This window comes from Belonocnema kinseyi, chromosome 7 (genome assembly GCF_010883055.1).
Source record: "Belonocnema kinseyi isolate 2016_QV_RU_SX_M_011 chromosome 7, B_treatae_v1, whole genome shotgun sequence".
Lineage (NCBI taxonomy): Eukaryota > Metazoa > Arthropoda > Insecta > Hymenoptera > Cynipidae > Belonocnema > Belonocnema kinseyi.
In genome coordinates, this window is record NC_046663.1 from 77,924,972 (window position 1) to 77,946,845 (window position 21,874).

General features: G+C 33.4%; 1 protein-coding gene across 2 annotated transcripts in view; it reads right to left on the reverse strand.

Annotated features, from left to right (window-relative positions):
• Positions 1-4,089: 4,089 nt before the first annotated feature.
• Positions 4,090-21,874, reverse strand: part of LOC117177085 (REPTOR-binding partner) — an 84,132-nt gene continuing 66,347 nt past the window's right edge. For both annotated transcript variants that reach the window (XM_033367574.1, XM_033367573.1), the window contains 2 exons: positions 14,476-14,597; positions 4,090-4,928 (listed from right to left, as the gene is read on the reverse strand). In XM_033367574.1, coding sequence (XP_033223465.1) covers positions 4,824-4,928; positions 14,476-14,597 — 227 coding nt within the window. In that variant the 3' untranslated portion in view covers positions 4,090-4,823. The remainder of the gene's footprint in view (positions 4,929-14,475; positions 14,598-21,874) is intronic.

Here is a 21,874-nt window from a genome sequence, read left to right on the forward strand (position 1 = left end):
TTAAACAATTATTTTTTTCCACAAAATATAAAAAATCATCGCATTTTCGGAGTGAAATGCAATAGTTGGTTTGTATAATTTTGAATTGTACGAAGTAGCACATTTTTTTTTCTAAAAATAGCCAGATTTTTTTATTGTTTACAAAGTTGAAATTGTTTAAACAATTATTTTTTCTAAAAATATTCTTAAAATCGTATTTTTGGAATTAAACATAATATTAAATGATTTTGATGAGTATTAAATTCTGCTAAAAACTTTGTCCGTGTTTAAGCAATTAACTATTGGTTACTTTCAAATTTCCTTCAAATTAAATATGGTTGGTTCACATCTTCTTTGACCTAATATTAAATAAATCATAAAAGTCATAATAAATTTTTAATTATGAAAGTATATCTATTATTTTATTCTACAAATTTGTACTATCTTTGCCAAGATTATATTATAAAAAAGTACATTCAATTATAAAACTTATGATTCAAGTTTCGACATTTTCTTAAAACAACATTGATAAGATAAGGCCTCAGAAAGGATAAAGAACCAGGGTTACCTGCGAGGTTTAACGGTATCTATTTTGTCTTATTTATCCACATTTTTTAATAGAAAACTGTTGAGGGAATAAAGATTGTTTAAACAGTGTTATGACGTTTCAACAGAATTTGCTACTCCTCGAAACCATCGAATATTATGTTCAATTTAAAAAAATACAATTTTTTAAATGTTCCTTGGGAAAAATAATTATTTAAACAAATTCCATTTGTTAAAAAAATTAAAAGATGTTTAATACATTCCTTCTATAGACTTAATGGTCAGAAAAATAATTGTATGTGTACTATTTTATATTATTTTTTTAAAGTTTACGAAATAAAAACGCTTGAACAACTAAAAATGGTTTTAAAAAATCTAAATTTTTTAAACATAAGAAGAAAAGTATCAAAATGATGTAATTATTTCACAATCAATAGCATAGGATACCAATTTCAGAAAAAAGTGGGCATCTCTGGCTCAATTTTAAGAAATGTTAAAAATAAACTATTATTATTATCTATTAGTAATTATTTGTATTAAAAAATACGGGAGAAAATGCAGAATATTAACAATTATACGAAAAATGTAGTTTTCTGATTTAAGGGTTATATATGAGGCGATGTGGTAGGTATGTTAAGCTGGCACAACACTATGAAGGTATAGAGATGTAACCTATTTCATAATTTAGGGCTCATTTAGCGCTAATTTGGGCCCGTGGTCCTAAATTTTGGGCTCTTTTATTTTTAAAAAAAATAGTGTTTGCGCTAGCTTAACGTTAAGCTGGCCGAACATTGCTGTAAAACGTGCTAAAAATGATTTCACGGAAAATTCACCTTATACAATAATTTAGGCTTCATTTAGGGCTCTGGGACTATGATAATGGAAAATTAAAAAAAATTGTTTACACAATTTTTGTTTAAACAATTCTAGTAAAAATGAAGTAAACAATTTTCTTCCTTTACCCTATGTTAAGGCTCACTAGGGGCTCCATAAATATGGTATTTGAATTTTACAATACATTGTTTAAACAATTATTTTTTAAACAATCTTGCCCAAACAAAATATTTTATTTTTTATCTCTTGCATAATTTCAGGCTCATTTAAGTCTACTGAAAAATCAACGACCGAAGGTCGCCTTATATTTCCTTTACCCTTTTTTTTTGGTTATACATGGGGTTGTGCCACCTTAACGTTATAAAAAATACATGAAGAAAACAATTAAACCCATTTTTACTCCTCGCATAATTTAGTGCTCATTGAGGACTAATTTGGGCCCGTAGTCCTAAATTTCGGGCTCTCGTATTTTTTGTAAAAAATAGTGTTTGCAATAGCTTAACAATAAGTTGGTTCAAGATTGCTGTAAAACGTTATAAAAATGATCTTACTAAAAATTCACCTTATAGAATAGTTTAGGACTCATTAAGGGCTCTGGGGATATAATTTTAAAAATTTTCAAAATGCTTAAACAATTTTTGTTTGAACAAATTTGCAAAAACTAAATATTTTGTTTTCTTTTCTATTGCATAATTTGAGGCTCATTTAAGGCTACTGAAAAATCATCGACCGAAGGTCGCGCGATATTTCCTTTGCCTTTTTTTTTATATATGATGTTGTGCCACCTTAACGTTATAAAAAATACATGATGAAAACAATTAAACCCATTTTTACTCCTTGCATAATTTAGTGCTCATTGAGGACTAATTTGGGCCCGTAGTCCCAAATTTTGGGCTCTCGTATTTTTTGTAAAAAATAGTGTTTGCAATAGCTTAACGATAAGTTGGTTCAAGATTACTGTGAAACGTTATAAAAATGATTTTACAAAAAATGCACCTTATAGAATATTTTAGGGCTCATGAAGGACTCTAGAAATATAATAATTAAAAAATAAAAAAAATGTTTAAACAATTTTTATTTAAACAAACTTGCCAAAACAAAATCTTTTCCTTTCTCTTGCATAATTTCAGGCTCTTTTAAGGCTACTGAAAAATCATCGACCGAAGATCGCGTGATATTTCCTTTGCCCTTTTTTTTGGTTATACATGGTGTTGTGCCACCTTAACGTTATAAAAAATACATGAAGAAAACAATTAAACCCATTTTTGCTCCTCGCATAATTTAGTACTCATTGAGGATTAATTTGGGCCCGTAGTCCCAAATTTTGGGCTCTCGTATTTTTTTGTAAAAAATAGTGTTTGCAATAGCTTAACAATAAGTTGGTTCAAGATTGCTGTAAAAAGTTATAAAAATGATTTTACAAAAAATTCACCTTATAGAATAGTTTAGGGCTCTTTAAGGGCTCGAGGAATATATTAATTTAAAAAAAATTTTAATGTTTAATTAATTTTTGTTTAAACAAATTTGCCAAAACAAAATATTTTCTTTTCTTTTCTCTTGCATAATTTCAGGCTCATTTAAGGCTACTGAAAAATCATCGACCGAAGGTCGCGTGATATTTCCTTTACCTTTTTTTTCTGGTTATTCATGGTGTTATGCCACCTTAACGTTATAAAAAATATATGAAGAAAACAATTAAACCCATTTTACTCCTCGCATAATTTAGGGCTCATTTGAGGATAATTTGGGCCCTTGGTCCTAAATTTGGACTCTTTTATTTTTTGAAAAAAGTAGTGTTTGCGCTAGCTTAACGTTAAGCTGGCCTGACATTGCTGTAAAACGTGCTAAAAATGATTTCACGCAAAATTCACCTTATACAATAATTTAGGGCTCATTTAGGGCCCTGGGAACTTGATAATGAAAAATAAAAATAATTGTTTAAACAATTTATTGTAAAATTCAAATACCATATTTATGGACCCCCAAGTGAGCCTTAACATAGGGTAAAGGAAGAAAATTGTTTACTTCAGTTTTACTAGAATTGTTTAAACAAAAATTGTTTAAACAATTTTTTTAAATTTTCCATTATCATATTCCCAGAGCACTAAATGAGCCCTAAATTATTGTATAAAGTAAATTTTCCGTGAAATCATTTTTAGCATGTTTTACAGCAATGTTTGGCCAGCTTAACGTTAAGCTAGCGCAAACACAATTTTTTTCAAAAAATAAAAGAGCCCAAAATTTAGAACCACGGGCCCAAATTAGCCCTAAATGAGCCCTAAATTATGAAATAGGTTACATCTCTATACCTTCATAGTGTTGTGCTAGCTTAATATACCTCGATGTGGTGGGGGTAAGGTTGTGTGAACAATGAAAGTTGTGGGTATGAGTTCTATTTTTTGAAAACCCCACATTATCCCATGCTATATATAAGGGATATGCAAGTGTCAGATGGCACGTGTTCTACATATTTAGTAAAATACGCACATCTTTGCGAGAAGGCACACGCAAAAAGACGCGTTTAACACTGCGAATGATGTACGATATTTTATTCGAAATCAGCCTTTTATGAGATGGGTAATCGCATATGGCACGAAATTTTAAATTATGTTCGATCCGATCTGAATTGCCATCTGGTGTTTTTATTTTTCCCTAGAGTACGTTTAGAGCAAACATTGTGCGTTATATTCAGTGGCCATTTGAGGACTTCTTTACATGTCAGTGTGGCGCTTTTGGAACAGATAATATAAGTTTATTTTACAATGTACAACATAAGACTTTATTTGTATTACAAGAATGGTACAATAATTACAACACATTGGCTGAAAAGTAACAGAACAAAGACAAGACTTACTTCCTAGTTTTACATATGTTTCGAAATGATTGTTTAGATTCTTTACAACAGTGTTTATTCTATTACTTTTCAAACGACATTTTTGATGAGTTAATCAGTAAAAGAGACCGTACCTCCGATGTTTCACCGAAGGAAGAATCCTAAAAGCGTAATCCTGTCGATATTTTTGATTAAATAACCAAAAATAAACTATTTGACTCCCAAACAAACTTTGTTTCGATTAAAGCGTTCTTGCGCGTCCAGAGTTAACAGACAAAATCAACTGAAAACAACGGATCAGAGCCTCTAATCTTTTCGTAAGTAAAACTAAATCTACTAGTCGAGAGATCTCTGATACAGAGCTCTTAGAGAGTAAGATACTAGGAGAGACTGGAGTTATAATTCAGCTTCAGGTACTTGTAGACCCAAATTTTAAATAATTAAAAGTTATTCAGAAGAAATTTTCGTTTACCTTCGATAGGCATCTACTGATTATTATAATACGGAAGAACGAGCGGAAAGTATGTCGTGAAGACTTTATGAATAAAAACACACGATTTTAAAATATGGACACATTAAAATATAAAACAAAGGGTTTTGGAACTCCTGCCGCTAGACACTTGTCTTCTTGCTAGTTGTTGTTCGCCTCTCTTTTGAGGGCTCCAAGTTCCTCCAACATGGCTTGTATTCCATCAGGAACTCGGCCTGCATCCAATTCAGAACCCCACGAGCGATACTGAAAATTAGAAACAAATCTGAGATATTTTCAAAATTTTTATGATGAAAATGTATACTAAATAATTTATGGTACCGAAATTATGCCGGAGTTGCGATGAATTTTATTTATTGAACAAGTTTTCTAAGAAGAGCGTAAATATGAAAGAATTTATTTACAGGGTTGCCACACCAAAAAATGCCGAAATTCCCTGACTTTTTCCTGAGCGGCTATCCAGATAATACGCAAGTCCAATGCAGACCAACATCGAAAATTAGCATAATTAAATGTTGTAAAGTTTCTTTAAATAAAACGAAAAAATATATCAGGAAGAAATTATTTTAAACCTGAAATAAAATATAATTTTATTGGAAATTAGTTGTTTGTGTACTTGACTTCAGGATCCCAAATGTAATTAAATTTAATTAGTTAATAATAGTTGAAGAAAATGATTTGCCATACGATGGTGGCCCTCGGCAGTGTATTTGTTGATTCTGTTAAAAATTACACCATTTCTGGTCAGGAGGTCAGGAACGTAGTTTACAAATTTAATATTTTTTGCGTATATAAGTCCCCACTGATTATATTATTTTATGTTATTAAATGTTATCGGAAATTGTACGCATAAAATGAGAGGGGTTTGAAAGTCGTCCAAAAGAGCATTACGTAATACATGGACAACCCTTGATCAAATATTTCTATTTTCCAAAAAGACCAAAAAGACGTCTTTTCTTTAAAAAAGCACTGATTTTTCAACCCAAAAATATTCATTTTTAACAAAAAAAGTTAATGTCCAAAAAACTGTATGTTAAAGCCAGAAAATAATTTTCGAAAAAAAAAGTTGATTTCTGAACACAAAAATATGAGTTTTGAACACACAAAAAAAGGTTTTAAACAAATACATCAATTTTGAAAAAAAATCAATTTCCAATTAAAAAATATACAGTTCCAACTAAAAACAAAATATTGGAATTGTTAGTTGAAAAAAATTCATCCCGAACAAAAAGAATTTTGAACAAAATATATAGTAAAATATTCAACTAAAAAAAAAAAATAATTTTCACAAAAAGATCAAGTTTCAAGTAGAAGTTCGTACTTAAATTATATAACAGCTCAAAGAAGGGGGGGGGGGCTCTGACACTCTGTACATTTTTTTCGGTTACATTGTTAAAAAGGCCCTATGGGGATTACTGATAATCCGAGCCTAAAGTGAAGTATCGTCTCTAATGCGTTTACTTTTCTACCAAAAAATACAAATTTCCAACAGAATACATAAATTTTCAACAAATAATTGAATTTCCGTCTAAAAAAGATACATTTTCGGCTTAAAGTAGAATAGTTAAATTATAAGTAGAAAAATTAATTTTCAATAAAAGAAATGAATTTTCAACATGAAAAATACTTTTCTGGCAAAAAAGTTGAAGTTTAAATGAAATACTTCAATTTTTAAATAAAAAAGATTAGCTCCCAAGTAGGAAAAAAAGAATATTTTCCATAATAGCGAAATTTTCAATCAAGAAGATGATTTTTCAACTAAAATGATGAATTATAACACACAAAAAAATCATTTTTAACACAGTTATTCCATTCTTAACTAAGTGTATGTAGTTAAAATTTTAACTAAAAAAAATAAATTCTCACCCATACATTTTTGTACTTCAAACCAAAAACAAGTGAATTAACAAAAAATACAAGTTTTCAACCAAAAAAGTTAAACTCGCAGCCAAAACAGTTTAATTTACAACCAAACTGTGGAATTTCGAGCCAAGAAAGTTGAAATTTCTATGATAAAAAATGAATTTTGCAACCAAACGGAAGAATTTATAACAAAAGGGGTGAATTTCCAACCAAGAAATATTACAAATCAATTTTAAAAAATCATCCAAAATTTTTAATTATTATCCTACAAAAAAAAAACAAATTTTTAAATAAAAAGTATGAACTCACAACAAAAAAGTTCATTTCAACTAAAAAACTTATATCTGTTAGAAACATCGGTAAATTTTAAATAAGGAGACAAATTTGCAACCACGCAGTTACATTTTCAAACCAAAAATTACCTTAGCCATAAGTTCCACGATTGTTTAATTAACAGTGTTTATATATATGTTTATCTTATCAGTTCATCCTGACTTTCCCTGAACACTTCTACCCAGATATATTACCAATATTTTTTGGAAAATAATTTTTTCTAACCATCGCTCTCTTGACAATTTTTATAAAATAGTTGAATTTTAATCAATCGTTGTTCGTTTTTTTAGGAAAACATCCTCTACTGTTGCTAATTTTAAAAGGAAATTTTTCTATAGTTGAAGTCGTTAAAACAATTTTTTCAAAGTTAACATTAATCTTTTATAAATCACTAGACCATTATTAAAATCACATTCTTTATTTTTTTAATTAAAACTTACCTCATAAAGTTTAACTTTTTTCATACTTTTCAGAGTTTAAGCTTGAATCGTTTTAGCTGAGAGGGACAAAAATTTTGGGCGGAATCCGAAAAAAAAATAATAAGAGGATGTTTAAAATCTGTTAATATCTTCTGTTCTGTCTTTTTCTTTGAAAATTTGAAATTTGTTATTATTAATATTCTGGGTTGAGACCGTCACAGCCCTCTCAATAGGGAGACAACCGCAGCCACGCTGCTGGCTGATATTTCAGACTCATTGATGCAGTAACTATCTTTGAGTGTTACACGTTTCCCCGCAATCGCAGGGCAGTGACAGGGAATATGAGTAGAAATCTCATTATGCTTTGCACACAGACGACAGAGGGGACTTTCTTTAAGACCTATCTTATGTCTGTGATACTCGAGGTTTCCATATTCTATAAACATTTCTGTTAGGACTTTGACTTTGTTCCTCCCGAGCTTGAGTATTTCCTTCGCTCGATGAGGGTTTAGCTTTGAGCCCAAGAGTGGTTAAGCCAGTCTGCAGTAAGAGACCCAACTCCAATCATTCTAATGTTTCTCGGTCAGCCAACTGGTCATATATTCAGTGACTAGCCTACGGGAAATGCCTACAAATGGCTCAGGTTCAGTAAAATTTTCTTTTGCTGCTAGATTCGCTAACCTGTCCGATATCTCATTGCCCCTGATGCCACTGTGTCCAGGGATCCAGAGCAGTGTGACTCGGTTTTCTGTCGCTAGCTTATTCAGTGCCTCAAAGCACTCCCATACTAGTAGTGACGTGGTCACTGTTCCATTCAGGGCCATGTTAGCAGCCCTGCCTTATAGGCGAACTGGAGCAAGGCCACAATCTCAGATAGTAGGGCAGTTGCGTAGGACCCAATCGCAATTGTGAAGCCCATTCCGTTCCTTCTACGATATACACCTGCTCCAGCGTTCTCCTTGTTCCTCGAGCCATCTGTAAACAAGCTGTCTCCATCACTGGACAGGAGTGCCTCACCATTAGCCCCTTCCTCTTTCATGGATAGGCTAACTCGGTACTTCTTGTCGAAAAGGTAGCGACGATACTGCTATCGTTTACCATATTTAATCTCCAGACCACCTTCGCATCCACGGCCTTTATATTGGGATGGATGGGCTCAAAACCTATTATTGCCCCAGGGCCATCGTGGGTGTCGACTTCGAGGCATCAGTGATACCTCTCAGAATCAGTAACCTGATCCTTTCCAGTCGGGGCTTCACAGTAGACAGTTCGAACCTGCTCCACCAGACTGCCGCATAGGTTAGTCTGGATCGCAAGATCGCTATGTAAATCCACATAAGTGTCTCCGGTTCCAAGCCCCAGCTTTTCCTTATGGCTCTTCTACAGAGCCAAATAGTCGCTCTTAGCTTCTTGCACTTATTTTTCAGGTGTTCGTTCCATGACAGCCTCTTATTCAGAATGACTCCTAGATATTTGGCTTGTCTTTGCTTTTCAGTTTTTGTCCAGCCAATTTTAATGTGCTCGTGGTTCCCCACTTTTACCTTCTGGTGAACATAACTGCATCCGTCTCACTCGGATTCACTGATAGTTCAGTCCTCTTATACCATGAATATACTATTCTTAGTGTTTGCTGTATTACTCCGAAGAGCGCATCCAGATGCGGACCGCGCACGATGACCAGTATATCGTCCGCATAGCCTATAACGTGTTGGCTCTGACTCGTGAGTAGATAAAGCAGTTCATCCACTACCTGGCACCACAGCAAGGGTGATAAAACACCTCCCTGCCGATATCCCGAGTCAACGGTTCCACATAAAGTGGTATCACCCTTATTCATGGTTAGATTCCCATTGGCCAACATATGGCAGGTCCATTCCACGACTGCCGTAGGCACACAGTGTTCGATCATGCTCGCCGTGATCACCTCTCAAGAGGTGTAGTTAAAGGCTCCTTCATGCCCATGAAGATTTCAATCGCGAGGCCTTTCTGCTTTAGTTGTCCTTCAATTAGGTCAACTGCCGTGCCCAGGGCCGTCTTATTCGAGTGAGCAGCCCTACAGGCGTGTTGCTGCTTGTGAAGAGGACTACTTGAGAAGACCTTATCGCGGTTATATCTGTCCACGACTTTCTCCGCTATTTTTACATTCTCATCATTTATGATTGAGAAAGTATTAGAATTGTCGGAAATTTGACATCACACTTTTTCAACGGATCTCCACGTTTCAAGACCCCCTGAATCCGAAAATCAGGTTTTCACGATGACGTCTGTCTGTCTGTCCGGCCGTCCGTCCGTAAACACGATAACTCACGAAAAAATGAACGAATCAAATCCATCTTTGGCACACGTTATGAAAAAAAGTCAAGAGAAGAAAAACTTTTCTTTTTGAAAGCCCTACAAGATTATCATAACCAATTTTTGGATTTTCTTTAAAAATCGAAAATTCAAATTTTGATTGCATAAAAAATAATGGAAAATAAGAAATTCCATTTGGTGTACAAACTATGTAGGATACGAAAAAAGATGAATTAACAAAAATGGTTATCCCAGAAAAGATCTACAATTTCGTTAAGAATCACTTTCTTGATAGGTTGCGTACTTTTTGTTTTAATCATGAAAAATAACGTTGAAAAAAATTAAATAAAAAAAAATCTGTAGAAAAATAACGAAAGTTACGAGAAAAAAACCCCAACTAAACCTGTTTACAAATAGCTGTCGGAAATCGAGCGCGCAGCGCGAGTATCACGATGAGAATGTGTACCTCAAAGCCTACAGAGCTGTGAGAAACTTAATCTTTGACTATACTTAATTAAGTAGACAATTCAGAATATGAAGACGTATATAAATACTGCCATCTAAAAGAGATCTTTTTGATTAAGTTTTTTTCAAACATTCCAAATGCAAAGAATAAATATGCGAGCGCAAAGCGCGAGGTGTAATTATGTTCGAGCGCGAAGCTCAAGGCAACCTATTATCGAGCGCGAACCGCGAGATTCAACCGTCGCGCGCCCTGGGCGCGCTCAATCTTACGAGCGAAGCGAGCCGCGCGCGTAGCGCGCGATGAGAATGTGCCCGCGAAGCGGTTAGATTTTTAGTAGAAGATATGTGATGCTAATGGGTCGGGAATCCTTGGGTGAAGTATAACCGATCCTGCCCGCTTTCGGAATGAAGACTACTCTCGCACCCCTCCATGCCGCCGGAACATAAACCAACGTCAGACTAGTCCTAGCAGGTCTCACAATCGGCCCAATCATGATCTAACCAGCCCTCTGTAAGAGGACTGGATATATGCCACCCGGACCAGGAGACTTGTAAGGAATGAAGGACTTTAGGGCCCACCTGACCCTGGCTGGGGTAACAATCTCGTTAGCTAGTCGCCGTTTCTGGCCCAATTGGGCCGCAGGTGGCTTTGCTTGCTTTGGAGGTGCCAACCCCTTTTCTCTTAACTTTTTGAAGCCCGGAAAAAGTGCCTTGATCAGGTGAGCCAAAATATCCCCGTCAGACACTGAGCATCCGCCGCCGGAAAATTTCAAAGTCCCGGGACTAGCATCCGGATTTCGAGAAAGCAGCTTATTCAGTCTGGCCACCTCTGCTCCTTCCTCGATATCAGTGCAAAAGACGTTCCAGCTGTAATGCTTTGCCTTACGTATTGCACTCCTATACTCATCCCTCATCGATGTAAATTAAGTCGATAGTTCCTTCGTTTTGCCAGAACTGGCACGTTTGAACCTCTCTCTGGTTTCCTTGCGAGGCTCTTCGAGTTTCACATTCCACCAGTGTGTCTACTCAGCCTTTCAGACTTTTGAAGTTTGACAATTACTTTCATAAGTAGATTTGATGGCTTCCGTGAAAATCTGGGGCGCCATCTCCAGGGTACCCACGTCTCTAATTTACCTGGGCAACCCTGAAAGTACAATTCTTAGTTCCGTGGAAAACTGACCCCAGTCCAGTCTTCTTGGAGTTCTGACCCATTTAGGGCCGATGAGTACAGCGGATTCCAACACGAACTCTATCTGTGAGTGATCTGAGAAAGTGGGTTCATCTGAGACTCTCCACTTCTTGATGTCATCTGTAAAAACTACCGGTACAGAGAGTGATGTCAATGACTTCCTCCTTGACCTAATTACGAAACGTCGGGGTATTCCCCGTATTAAAAATATCTAAGTCAGTGGTGATTAGGTATTTTAATAGGACATTACTTCTTGCGTTGATATCCGTGCTGCCTCACAAAGTATGGTGGGAGTTAGCGTCGCACCCCATCAGAAGAGGCAGACCTCTTACCTTGTATATTCCACCAGTGTACGTACCTCCACTAGTGGATTGGTATCGCTGTCATATGGAAAGTAAACATTTAGAAAATTATAAACTCAAAAAAATCTGCACGCTTCGCGGGCACATTCTCATGCCCAGGGCGTGCGACGGTTGAATCTCGCGCTTCACGCTCGATAATAGGTTACCTCACGCTTCGCGCTCGAACATAATTACACCTCGCGCTCGGATATTTATTCTTTGCATTTGGAATGCTTGAAAAAAACTTTTAAAAAAAGATCTCTTTTAATGGCAGTATTTATATGCGTCTTCATATTCTGAATTTTCTACTTAATTAAGTATAGTCAAAGATTAAGTTTCTCAAAGCTCTGTAGGCTTTGAGGTACACATTCTCATCGTGACATTCGCGCTGTGCGCTCGATTTCCGACAGACATTTGTAAACAGGTTTTGTTGGATTTTTTTCTCGTAACTTTCGTCGTCTTTCCACACATTTTTTTTTATTTTACTTTTTTCAACGTTATTTTTCATGAATAAAACAAATAGTACGCGTCCTATCAAGAAATGATTCTTAACGAAATTGTAGATCTTTTTTGGGATAACCATTTTTGTTGATTCATCATTTTTTGTATCCTACATAGTTTGTCCACAAATGGAATTTTTTATTTTCCATTATTTTTTGTGCAATCAAAATTTAAATTTTCGATTTTTGAAGAAAATCCAAAAATTGTTTATGATAATCTTGTAGGGATTTTAAAAAGAAAAGTTTTTCTTCTCTTCACTTTTTTTCACATCGTGCGTTTTTCGGCTTCAAATTTTGATTTTCGGTTGATTAAAAAAATTTTGAAAACGCTATAACTCTGAGAATTTTCTTTTTATCGAAAAAAGTCATAAGGATAAATTTTTTGCTCTTTTCAATACTATAAATATTCGTACATAGAATTTTCAAATTCAGAAAAAAGTGGTCTCAACAATTTTCAAAATGCGCTCACTTTTTGAATTTTTATCAAAAATGGCTGGTTAACGAACTCGTCCTTTCTTTCAGGACCTAGAAAAAGTGTGCCATAGATGGATTTGATTCGTTCATTTTTTCGAGAGTTATCGTGTTTAGGAACGGATGGACAGACAGACAGAAGCAATCATGATTCAGGGGGTCTCGAAACGTGGAGATCCGTTGGAAAAGTGTGATGTCAAATTTCCGACAATTCTAATACTTTCTCAATCATAAATGATGAGAATGTAAAAATATAATTTTTGCTCAATTTAGAGTTATTGATAATGTGCAAAAAACATGTTTATTTGGATTGAGTTTGGAAAAAGTTGAATAAGTCGAACCAAAAATTACTTTAGTTTGAACCACAGAAACATATTATAATTTTTCTTTACCTGAAATCTTTTTTCGTAATTTAGGGACTTTTAAAATTTTTTGCGATTTGTAAATGTTTTAAATGTCACAATCTTATTTACTTCAAAGAGAAACAATTAACATGTCTCTCAGATTGAAGCTAAAGAAAGTGCGTATTTAACTCAACCTAAGAAAACATGCTATCGCGCATTTAAAAAAATTATAAATAAAATAAAACTTTTTTCCATTTATAATTTTTAATTATTGCACACTTACAAACAGTGTACATATAGAAAATCGCAGGACATAGAACATTTTTTTATTTTTTAAATCAAAAAGACAACAGGATATATTAACCGATTTTAAGTATTCCATTTTTTTCACTTTTTTCGGATGCCAATACACGATTTTTTTCCCCTCAGTTCAAACGATTTGAATATTTTTAGAATTTTCACAACACTATAATACTCATCTCCAAAAATGAACAAAACCTCCAAAAAGACGAATTTCAAAATGCAATTTTAATTTTTTAGGATCAAAAATTGAAAAAAAAAATCTGAAAAGTCCGATAAAAAATGAACCACTATGATGTAAATATTAATTTAAATAATTCAAAACTTCCATTTTAATAGCGATTCGAAAGTAATAATTCACGTAAATATTACATTTTTCTGTACCCTTGCACTTTAAAATTAAATTTTAAAATAAAAAAAAGTAACTTAATAGGTTTCTGTAACAAATAAGTTCTGAAAACACCAATTATCGATACATCGATACAAAACGCTTTTAGGGGTAGGTTAAAGAGGAACTGTTGGGGTTCTGATAAGATGCCGAAAAGGGAAGCTTTTGAGAAATGTTACGTAAAAAATGTAATCGAATAATTTAAAATAATATAAAAGGATAGGGCGAAGTGAGCAAAATTAGTTTTTGAAATCTGTTTATGGGGTATATGGAAGATTTTTTGCATCTTATCATTTATCAGGATAGCCCATGATGTAAAATATTAGATATTACTCTTGTTCATCACAGAGGGTTCGAAAATTAGGAAAATTAAAAGTTTGAAAAATTAAAAAAAAATTATTCTGAATATTCAAAGTTTTCTGATGTGCGCTACTTAAATAAGAGAAGCAAGCCACTAAGTAATTAATTGGACGCGAACAAACTGTTTAACTCAATCCGCAAATGCAAAATGAGTTGTAGATCTCTTTGATGTCGAAAAGTAAAAATAAGTTTATCGAAGCAACACGAGATAAGATTAATAGAAGAAATTTATTTTTATTTTGAATTAGGTGTTCTATTAACGAAATCCAATCCAATGAAAAAAATTAGAAAGGAAACCATAGGGGTTCTTCTGATAGAATACTACAACATGCGAAGAGTTATTTTTTGATAGAGTAAAAACGTTATATTTATAGTGAAAAAATCAGCTATAATAGAAGATGTTAATTTGTTGTTATTTTATATCAGCTGATTTTTGTGGTATAAAAGTTTGCGAATCTAAAGTGTGGAAGTGCAGCATTATCAGAAAAAAGGCGAGAAAAAATAATAAAAATACGATGTTTGCCTTACCATGTCGAGCTCTTTACGGAGGGCGATGACGGCCTTTTCTCTATCAGCGACAAGCTCCTCGAGATACTGATATCTGAGCTTTTTACGAGCTCGGCACTCCCTAGCGCTCTGCCGGCTTCGTTCTATTCAAAAAAACAAAGACGAAAAAATACAGATGAATATCCAGTTTCTTTCTCAAGAAAAATTATGGGATTTGAAACAAAGGTTGACTCAAACTCGCCAAAGGAACATTCATTTTTAAAAGCTGCATCGTAAACGAAGATTTAATAAAAAAAAAAAGAAAAAATATTTTCATTCAGCAGATAGAATGATTTGTCTTAAGGACACGACTTAAATATAATCAATTTTTTCAATTAACCCCAACGGTTTCATAAAAATATGTAAATTTTAGTCCGAGTAATTTCATTTAAAAAAATTTTTGATCTTTTAGATAGAATAAAATATGAATATTTTCTAAAATAAGTAGTAACCTATTGTCTGAACTATCTCAAAATTATTTTAGGTATTTAAGGGCGTGTGACACAGCCAAATACCGATATTACCAACCTGACTTTATAAATTCACTGAATATTCTTTGAACCTAAGAACTTATTTTGTAAATAAAATATCGAGCTGAAAGTTTTGAAAATGTATTAAGAGTACAATAAGGTATGTTTAGGTACTTTATTTGGTAGGAACTTCACTGAAAATTATTTCCGACCAAATTAAAACTGGGAGTCTTTTTCACATCTTTTTTCTGAATCTCGATATTTTTTGAACATTCGAAGTTTTCTTATACATAAAATATACACTTCAAACCTTAAGAAATGCAAAAGCCGACAGAAAACTACGTTAAAGTACAGAATTTAATAATAAAAGATGTAAAAAAAATTTCAACTAATTTTTATCAGGCACGCGACAGAGGACTCTACTATTAATTCCATTGACATCAGCCGGTAACGGTTTTGGTGATGTGCTAAAAAAATCCGAACCTTACAGGCCACTAGATGAGGCTCCAAAAGCTGACTTGTCCTACGTTGTAAATCCTTTGTTTTTTGTCGGATAGAATTTAGTTGAAATATTTTCTTTACATCTTTTATTATTCAATTTGGTACTTTAAGGTAGTTTTCTGTCGGCTCTTGCATTTCTCAAAGTTTGAGGCGACTGTTGGTTATCGCTGTTCGCACTCGATGTTGTATTTAACTCGCGCTTCGCGCTCGATTATGTATTTACCTCGCGCTACAAGCTCGGTCTTTATATTTTTGCACATTCTTGCGCAAACATTTTAAAATTAAGACTCAAAACATCCACCACTGTAATTTTGTGATTGTGAATTCTCTTTCGTTAAAACAGCTTAGCTTGAGCGCACCTACGGCACGCGACTGAGGGCAATCGCACTCCGCGCTTAGTCTTTGCATTTCTTCCGCATTCGGGCACAGACCTTTTAAAATCAAAGGTGAACGGACCAACAACTGTAATTTTCTGATTTTGAACTCTCTCTCTCTATCAATTATAATACATTTTTATGTAACTCTTATTAAAAAATTGCAAAATAAAAAGCAAATTGTATTTATCGTGATTATTTTTGTATTTGTTTCTTATTTTTCTTTAAATTGTATTCTAAGATGTTCTGAAACATGTATCATTTCAATAAATGTATATCATTACAATTCATAATATGCATAAAAATTGAATCACACTAATTCTTATTTCCTTGTTTTTATAATTTTTTATTTTTAATGTTGTTTTTTGCGATTAAATAAAAACTACTGCGCATCTGCATAGAGTCTAATGCAGGAAACTAGATAGGGTTCTATATACGGGCCTATGTCCTCTTTCGTCTTTTCTGTGCTTTTTCCAAAAAGTTAATTTTTTAATTTTTAATCTTATGTTTTACGATTAAAAGAAAATCTAGTCGTCCTATCGAAAAATAATTAATAATAAATTGATCGATCTTTTTACGCGAACAACTTTTGTCTGGTAATTTAAGTTCATACCTTGTGTCGTTTTTTCCAACAAATTTAATATTTTTATTTAGAATGTTATTTTTCACGAATAAAGCAAGAACTAACTGTCCTATCAAAAATTATAGCTCATTTTTGAATCAATAAGTTTTGTCTCATTTTTTCTCGTTGCTTATATCGAAAAGTGATTCATTCTTAATTTGTAGTTCTTTCCAGGGCGCGCAATTTGAGCTTTTTCATTTTTTTCGTATCTTGCATAGTTTGACCAAAAACTGGAATTTTTAGATTTTTCATTATTTTTGGTACGATCAAATTTGGAGTGCTCAACTTCTTGACCAAATTAAAAAAGTTGTTATCATAGTCCTGTAGGACTTTCAAAAAGCAAAGTTTTTCTTCTTTTGACTTTTTTTCATATCATGCGTTTTTTGGCTGAAAATGTTCATTTTAGTTTGCTTTTTTGAATTTTGAAAATGCTTTAACTCGGTTAATTTTCTTTTTATAGAAAAAAGTCATAAGAATAAATTGTTTAAGTTTCTAAGTACTATGAACAACCGTACATAGAATTTTTAACTCATGAAAAAAAGTAGTTTCAAACATTTTTGGTACGATCAAATTTGGAATTTTCAAATTTTCGACCAAATTAAAAAAGTTGTTATCATAATCTTGTAGGTCTTTCAAAAAGCAACGTTTTTCTTCTCCTGACTTTTTTTCATTTTGAAAATGCTCTAACTCTGATAATTTTCTTTTTATAGAAAAAAGTCAGCAGTATAAATTGTTTAAGTTTTGAAGCGCTCTGAACAACCGTGCATAGAATTTTTACATCTTGAAAAAATGTGGTTTAAAAAATTTTTTGTACGATTAAATTTGGAATTTTCAACTTCTTGACCAAATTGAAAAAGTTGTTATGATAATCTTGTAGGGCTTTCAAAAAGCAACGTTTTTCTTTTCCAGACTTCTTTTCGTATCATGCGTTGTTTGGCTTAAATTGTTCATTTTAATTGGTTTTTCTGGATTTTGAAAATGCTATAACTCTAGTAATTTTTGATTTTTCAAAAAGTCATTAGGATAAATTGTTAAATTTTTTGAATTCTATGAATAACCGTACAGAGAATTTTTGAATTTTGAAAAAAGTGGTCTCAAAAATGTTCAAACTGTGCCCACTTTTTGAATTTTCATCCAAAATGGCTGGCTAATGAGCTTGACCTTTAGTTTAGGACACTACACGAGTGTACCAAAGGGCAATCTGACAGATTATTTTTTTCAAAACTTGTGTTAACAGACAGACATACAGACACATTCGTAAAAACCTGTTTTTCGGATTCAGGGGGTCTCAAAAAGTGGACATTTGACAAAAACCGGGGGGGGGGGTCAAATTTTACACAAATCTAATACCTTCTCTGATGAGAATGTAAAAATTTCGAAAGTTAAAAAATTTTAGAGGTTCATAAATAAGGTGTGAAAAACGCTCCCAGTTTTAATTTGGTCAGAAATAATTCTCAGTGAAGTTCCTACCCAAATGAAGTATATAAACGTATTTTATTGTACTCTGATACCTTTTCCAAAGTTTCAGCTCTCAAAATTTTATTTACAAAAAAAGTTCTAAGGTTCAAAAAAACATTCAGTCAACTGATAAAGTGAGATCGGTAATATAGGTTTGTGGCTCTTTCACATGAACTTAAAAAGTTGAACATCTAGACCCTTTTCCAATCTCAAAGTTCTAAACTTATTTTAATCAAAAAATAAATAGTTTTCGGATTATTATTTACGAAATTTCAACAATTGATTCCTCAGCATAGTCTAAAAATTAAACATTTTCAAGAATGACCACAAAACAATTTTTGTTTTAATCTCTTAGTGTACCCGATTTTCAGGAGGATTAGCCGGATTTTTTCGGTATAAATAGCGAGATCTGGAAAAAGGACTATTTGTATATTGACAGAATTGTATACTAACGTTTCGAAATCGGACAAATGCGCCTTCGTCAGATTACTTCTTACATTTCACAAAATTCGAAAAGTAAAGTATAATAAAATAGTCTTAACTATATATATTTTTTTATATAAAAAATTAGAACTACACAAAGCAGAAAAAACCCTTTCTAGGAATGCTCATTTATATTGGTGAGCAAATACAAAAAGAATTGTTTGTTATAAAGGAATTATTGAGCTGAAATACTTTCTTAAGAAGACTCAGGTATAGGTTCGTTAAGCTGGCAGGACCACATTGCAAAAATAAACTGAAAACCTATAGGGAATTTAGGGCTCATTTAGGGCTAATTTAATGCCCCATTGCCAAATTTAATGGTCTTCATGTTAAAAAAAACAAGTGATCACATACAGACACATTCGTAAAAACCTATTTTTCGGATTCAGGGAGTCTCAAAACGTAGACATTTGACAAAAACTGGGGGGGGGTCAACTTTTACATAAATCTAATACCTTCTCTAATGAGAATGTAAACAGGGCTAAGAAAATATTGCACGACCTTGGATCGATGATATTTCAGGAGCCTTAATTGAGCCTAAAATTATACAAAGAAATAAAAATAAAATAATTTTTTTGGTAAATTTGTTTAAACAATAATTGTTTGAACCACTTTTTGTTAAATTCAAATATTATATTCATGGGGCCCTAAGTCAGCCTTAACACAGGGCAGAAGAATAAATTGGTTTAATTCATTTCTACTAGAATTGTTTGAACAAAAATTGTTTAAACAATTTTTTTTATTTGTCATTATCATATTGCCAGAACCCTAAATGAGCGCTGAATTATTGTGGAAAGAAATAATGCGTAACTCGTTTTTTTCTCTGTGTGGTCCTGCTAGGTTAACGTTAAGCTAGCATGACCGCAGACTTTTTGGAAAAATTGCGGGGCATTAAATTTGATAATAAAGCATTAGGTGAGCCCTAAATGAGCCCTAAATTATAGAGCAAAGAAATTTTGAAAAATTAGTTTTTTTCTATGTGTGGTTCTGCTATCTTAACGTTAAGCTAGAATGACCACCTGTTTTTTTTTACATGAAGATCATTAAATTTGACAATGGGGCATTAAATTAGCCCTAAATTCCATATAGGTTTTCAGTCCATTTTTGCAATTTGGTCCTGCCAGCTTAACGGACGTCTCAAGTATGTTATTCCATACAAATTGCGTCGCAATATATTTCAAAGCAATATTTAATTACGACTCATTACATATTAACTATTTTTGTTAACATTATCACATCTATATTTCAGAAATTTTAAGAATTGTAAGAATCGTTAATTGTTTAAACAAATTTAATAAAAGAATGCACAATTCAGCCATTTTTTAACAAATAGTCTTCAATAGCGTGAACATTAGCCCGTTTAATGTTGCGCAAAAATTATGTACTGAACTGTTTTTCCTTCCTCAGAAACACTTCTAGTACAAACAAAACAACAATACCACCCGTGTAGAAAAGTTGAGGGGGCCCCCGTCGGGGACCCGCATGGATTGCCCTCGAGCCATGTGGAATCCATCAGGGCAATCCAGGCGGGGTCCCTCATGGAAACGACATGCTAATCAATAGGAGTCCAACATGAGCTACCCTCATGGATCCCTCATGGTTGCCATCATGAAAGCCCTCTTGGTTTTTGTTTGCCAGTTCTGGCACCTGCACAGAAAATCGTTGATCCTCCATTGTACCCCGAAATCAGTGTTCAAGGGAGTTGCAAAAAATTTAAGCCACACAGGTTCATTCGGAGAATCTAGGGGAAAAGCATCATTTAGACACTGTTTTTTCTCATCCAGAGCAACGTGAAGTGTCGTCTACAAACTGTCAGTCACCTGCCAAGATGATTTTGTCGGGTATTATTTGGGTGAAATAGATGTTGATAAGCAGGTAAGTTATGACTAACCCAACATTTGGAATTTACATTAGGAAGTTGTCATTTTATTCTAAGTGAATAGTACACACTGTTAAATGAAATAAAGTTGAAAATTAGGCAAATATTATTACAATTAGTTTCCTTATTAACAATTATTCAGTCTAATATCGCAATGCGAATAGTTGCTTGGACAGGCGTTCAGATTACTGACAGCGCGGTTCAGCACTCCACAAACCTCGGCATTGAGCCAAAATTCAGTCTCCAAATTATACTTTCCCCTAGACGCCGAGATGTGCACCTAGGTTCAGAGGAATACATTTGAGATTTGAAAATTGGTTCAAATACTGATTGGGAGACCAATGAAATTTGAGCTGCAACAAATTTAACACCAGCGTTTTTCTGTGTGTACTGGCATATATGGGGCATTATTCCTCAACTGCCCCAACTCAAAAAGTCATGTTTTTCGATTGTCTCTAAATTCTGAGAATATGTTCGCCTACCCAACAGTAGTTAATCCACAAACTTATAGACCAGGATTACCAACCCTCCCCAAGTGAGGGGGGGTTGAATTTTCAACCCCAATGCTTGCAGGGGTAGTTTGAAACGCTTGTAACTTCCTTTCTAATTACGCGATTTAAAATTTTTATGAGGGTTTTGGAAAGTGCTTTTTACCCGCTTTCATCCTATTTTATTATTTATAACAAAAAAAATGTTTAAACAATTTTTTCAATAAATCAATTGTTTATTTAACTTTTTTCGCAATTTAGGCATCTACGACTTTTTCTTAAATAGTCTCAAAAGAAAGCTTGACTTTTTTACTATGAAAAATGTCTAATAAGAAAATGGAGAAATTGAAATTCATTGAGTTACAGAGCCGGTTGTAGAGGGAGTCCTCGCGCTCGCACTCGGGCGTTATGCGGCAGCATACCGCGGAACAGTTTTCAAGTATGCCATTTTTTTGTATTACTCACATTGATCCAAAATTGCATGAAGTCATCGCAAAAAACTATTCACTTAATCGAAAATACTGATCAATTGAGCGGTTGGGTGCAAGAACAGCTTACTTGTATTTTCAGAAGTCACTTGCTCTTCATTTGTTCTCCACGAAATTATGTGCAAAACAAAAGAAACACAAGTGACTTCTAAAAATACAAGCAAGCTGTTCTTGCATCCAACTACTCCATTGTTAATACAAATTTATGAATTACATTATTCTAAAAACACGGGTAATTTACTTGTTCTGTGATACAGACTACATCTTTTATACTGCTGCGAATTGAACCTCTATTCATATAATATCTATGTTACTGACGTGGTCTAAGGAAAGAATATCGAGCTTCAGAATTTGACCGCTACATGGCTGCCTAGAAACTTCTTTCTCACAAGAAAGAAAATCGTTTTAGTTTATGTGAGCTGAATACATTCTGTTGATTTTATTTTCTATTCATTCTGTACCCGAAGCTCAGATGACTTTATAATAGATATTTTTATGTTTCTCTGCTTGCTTAAGTTAGGAAATATATTCTTGATTAATTTTTTCTGATATTGGAACTAATATTAAAATTATTTCCAAGTAATAATGGCAACAAAAACAGATTGGGGCAATCGTTGT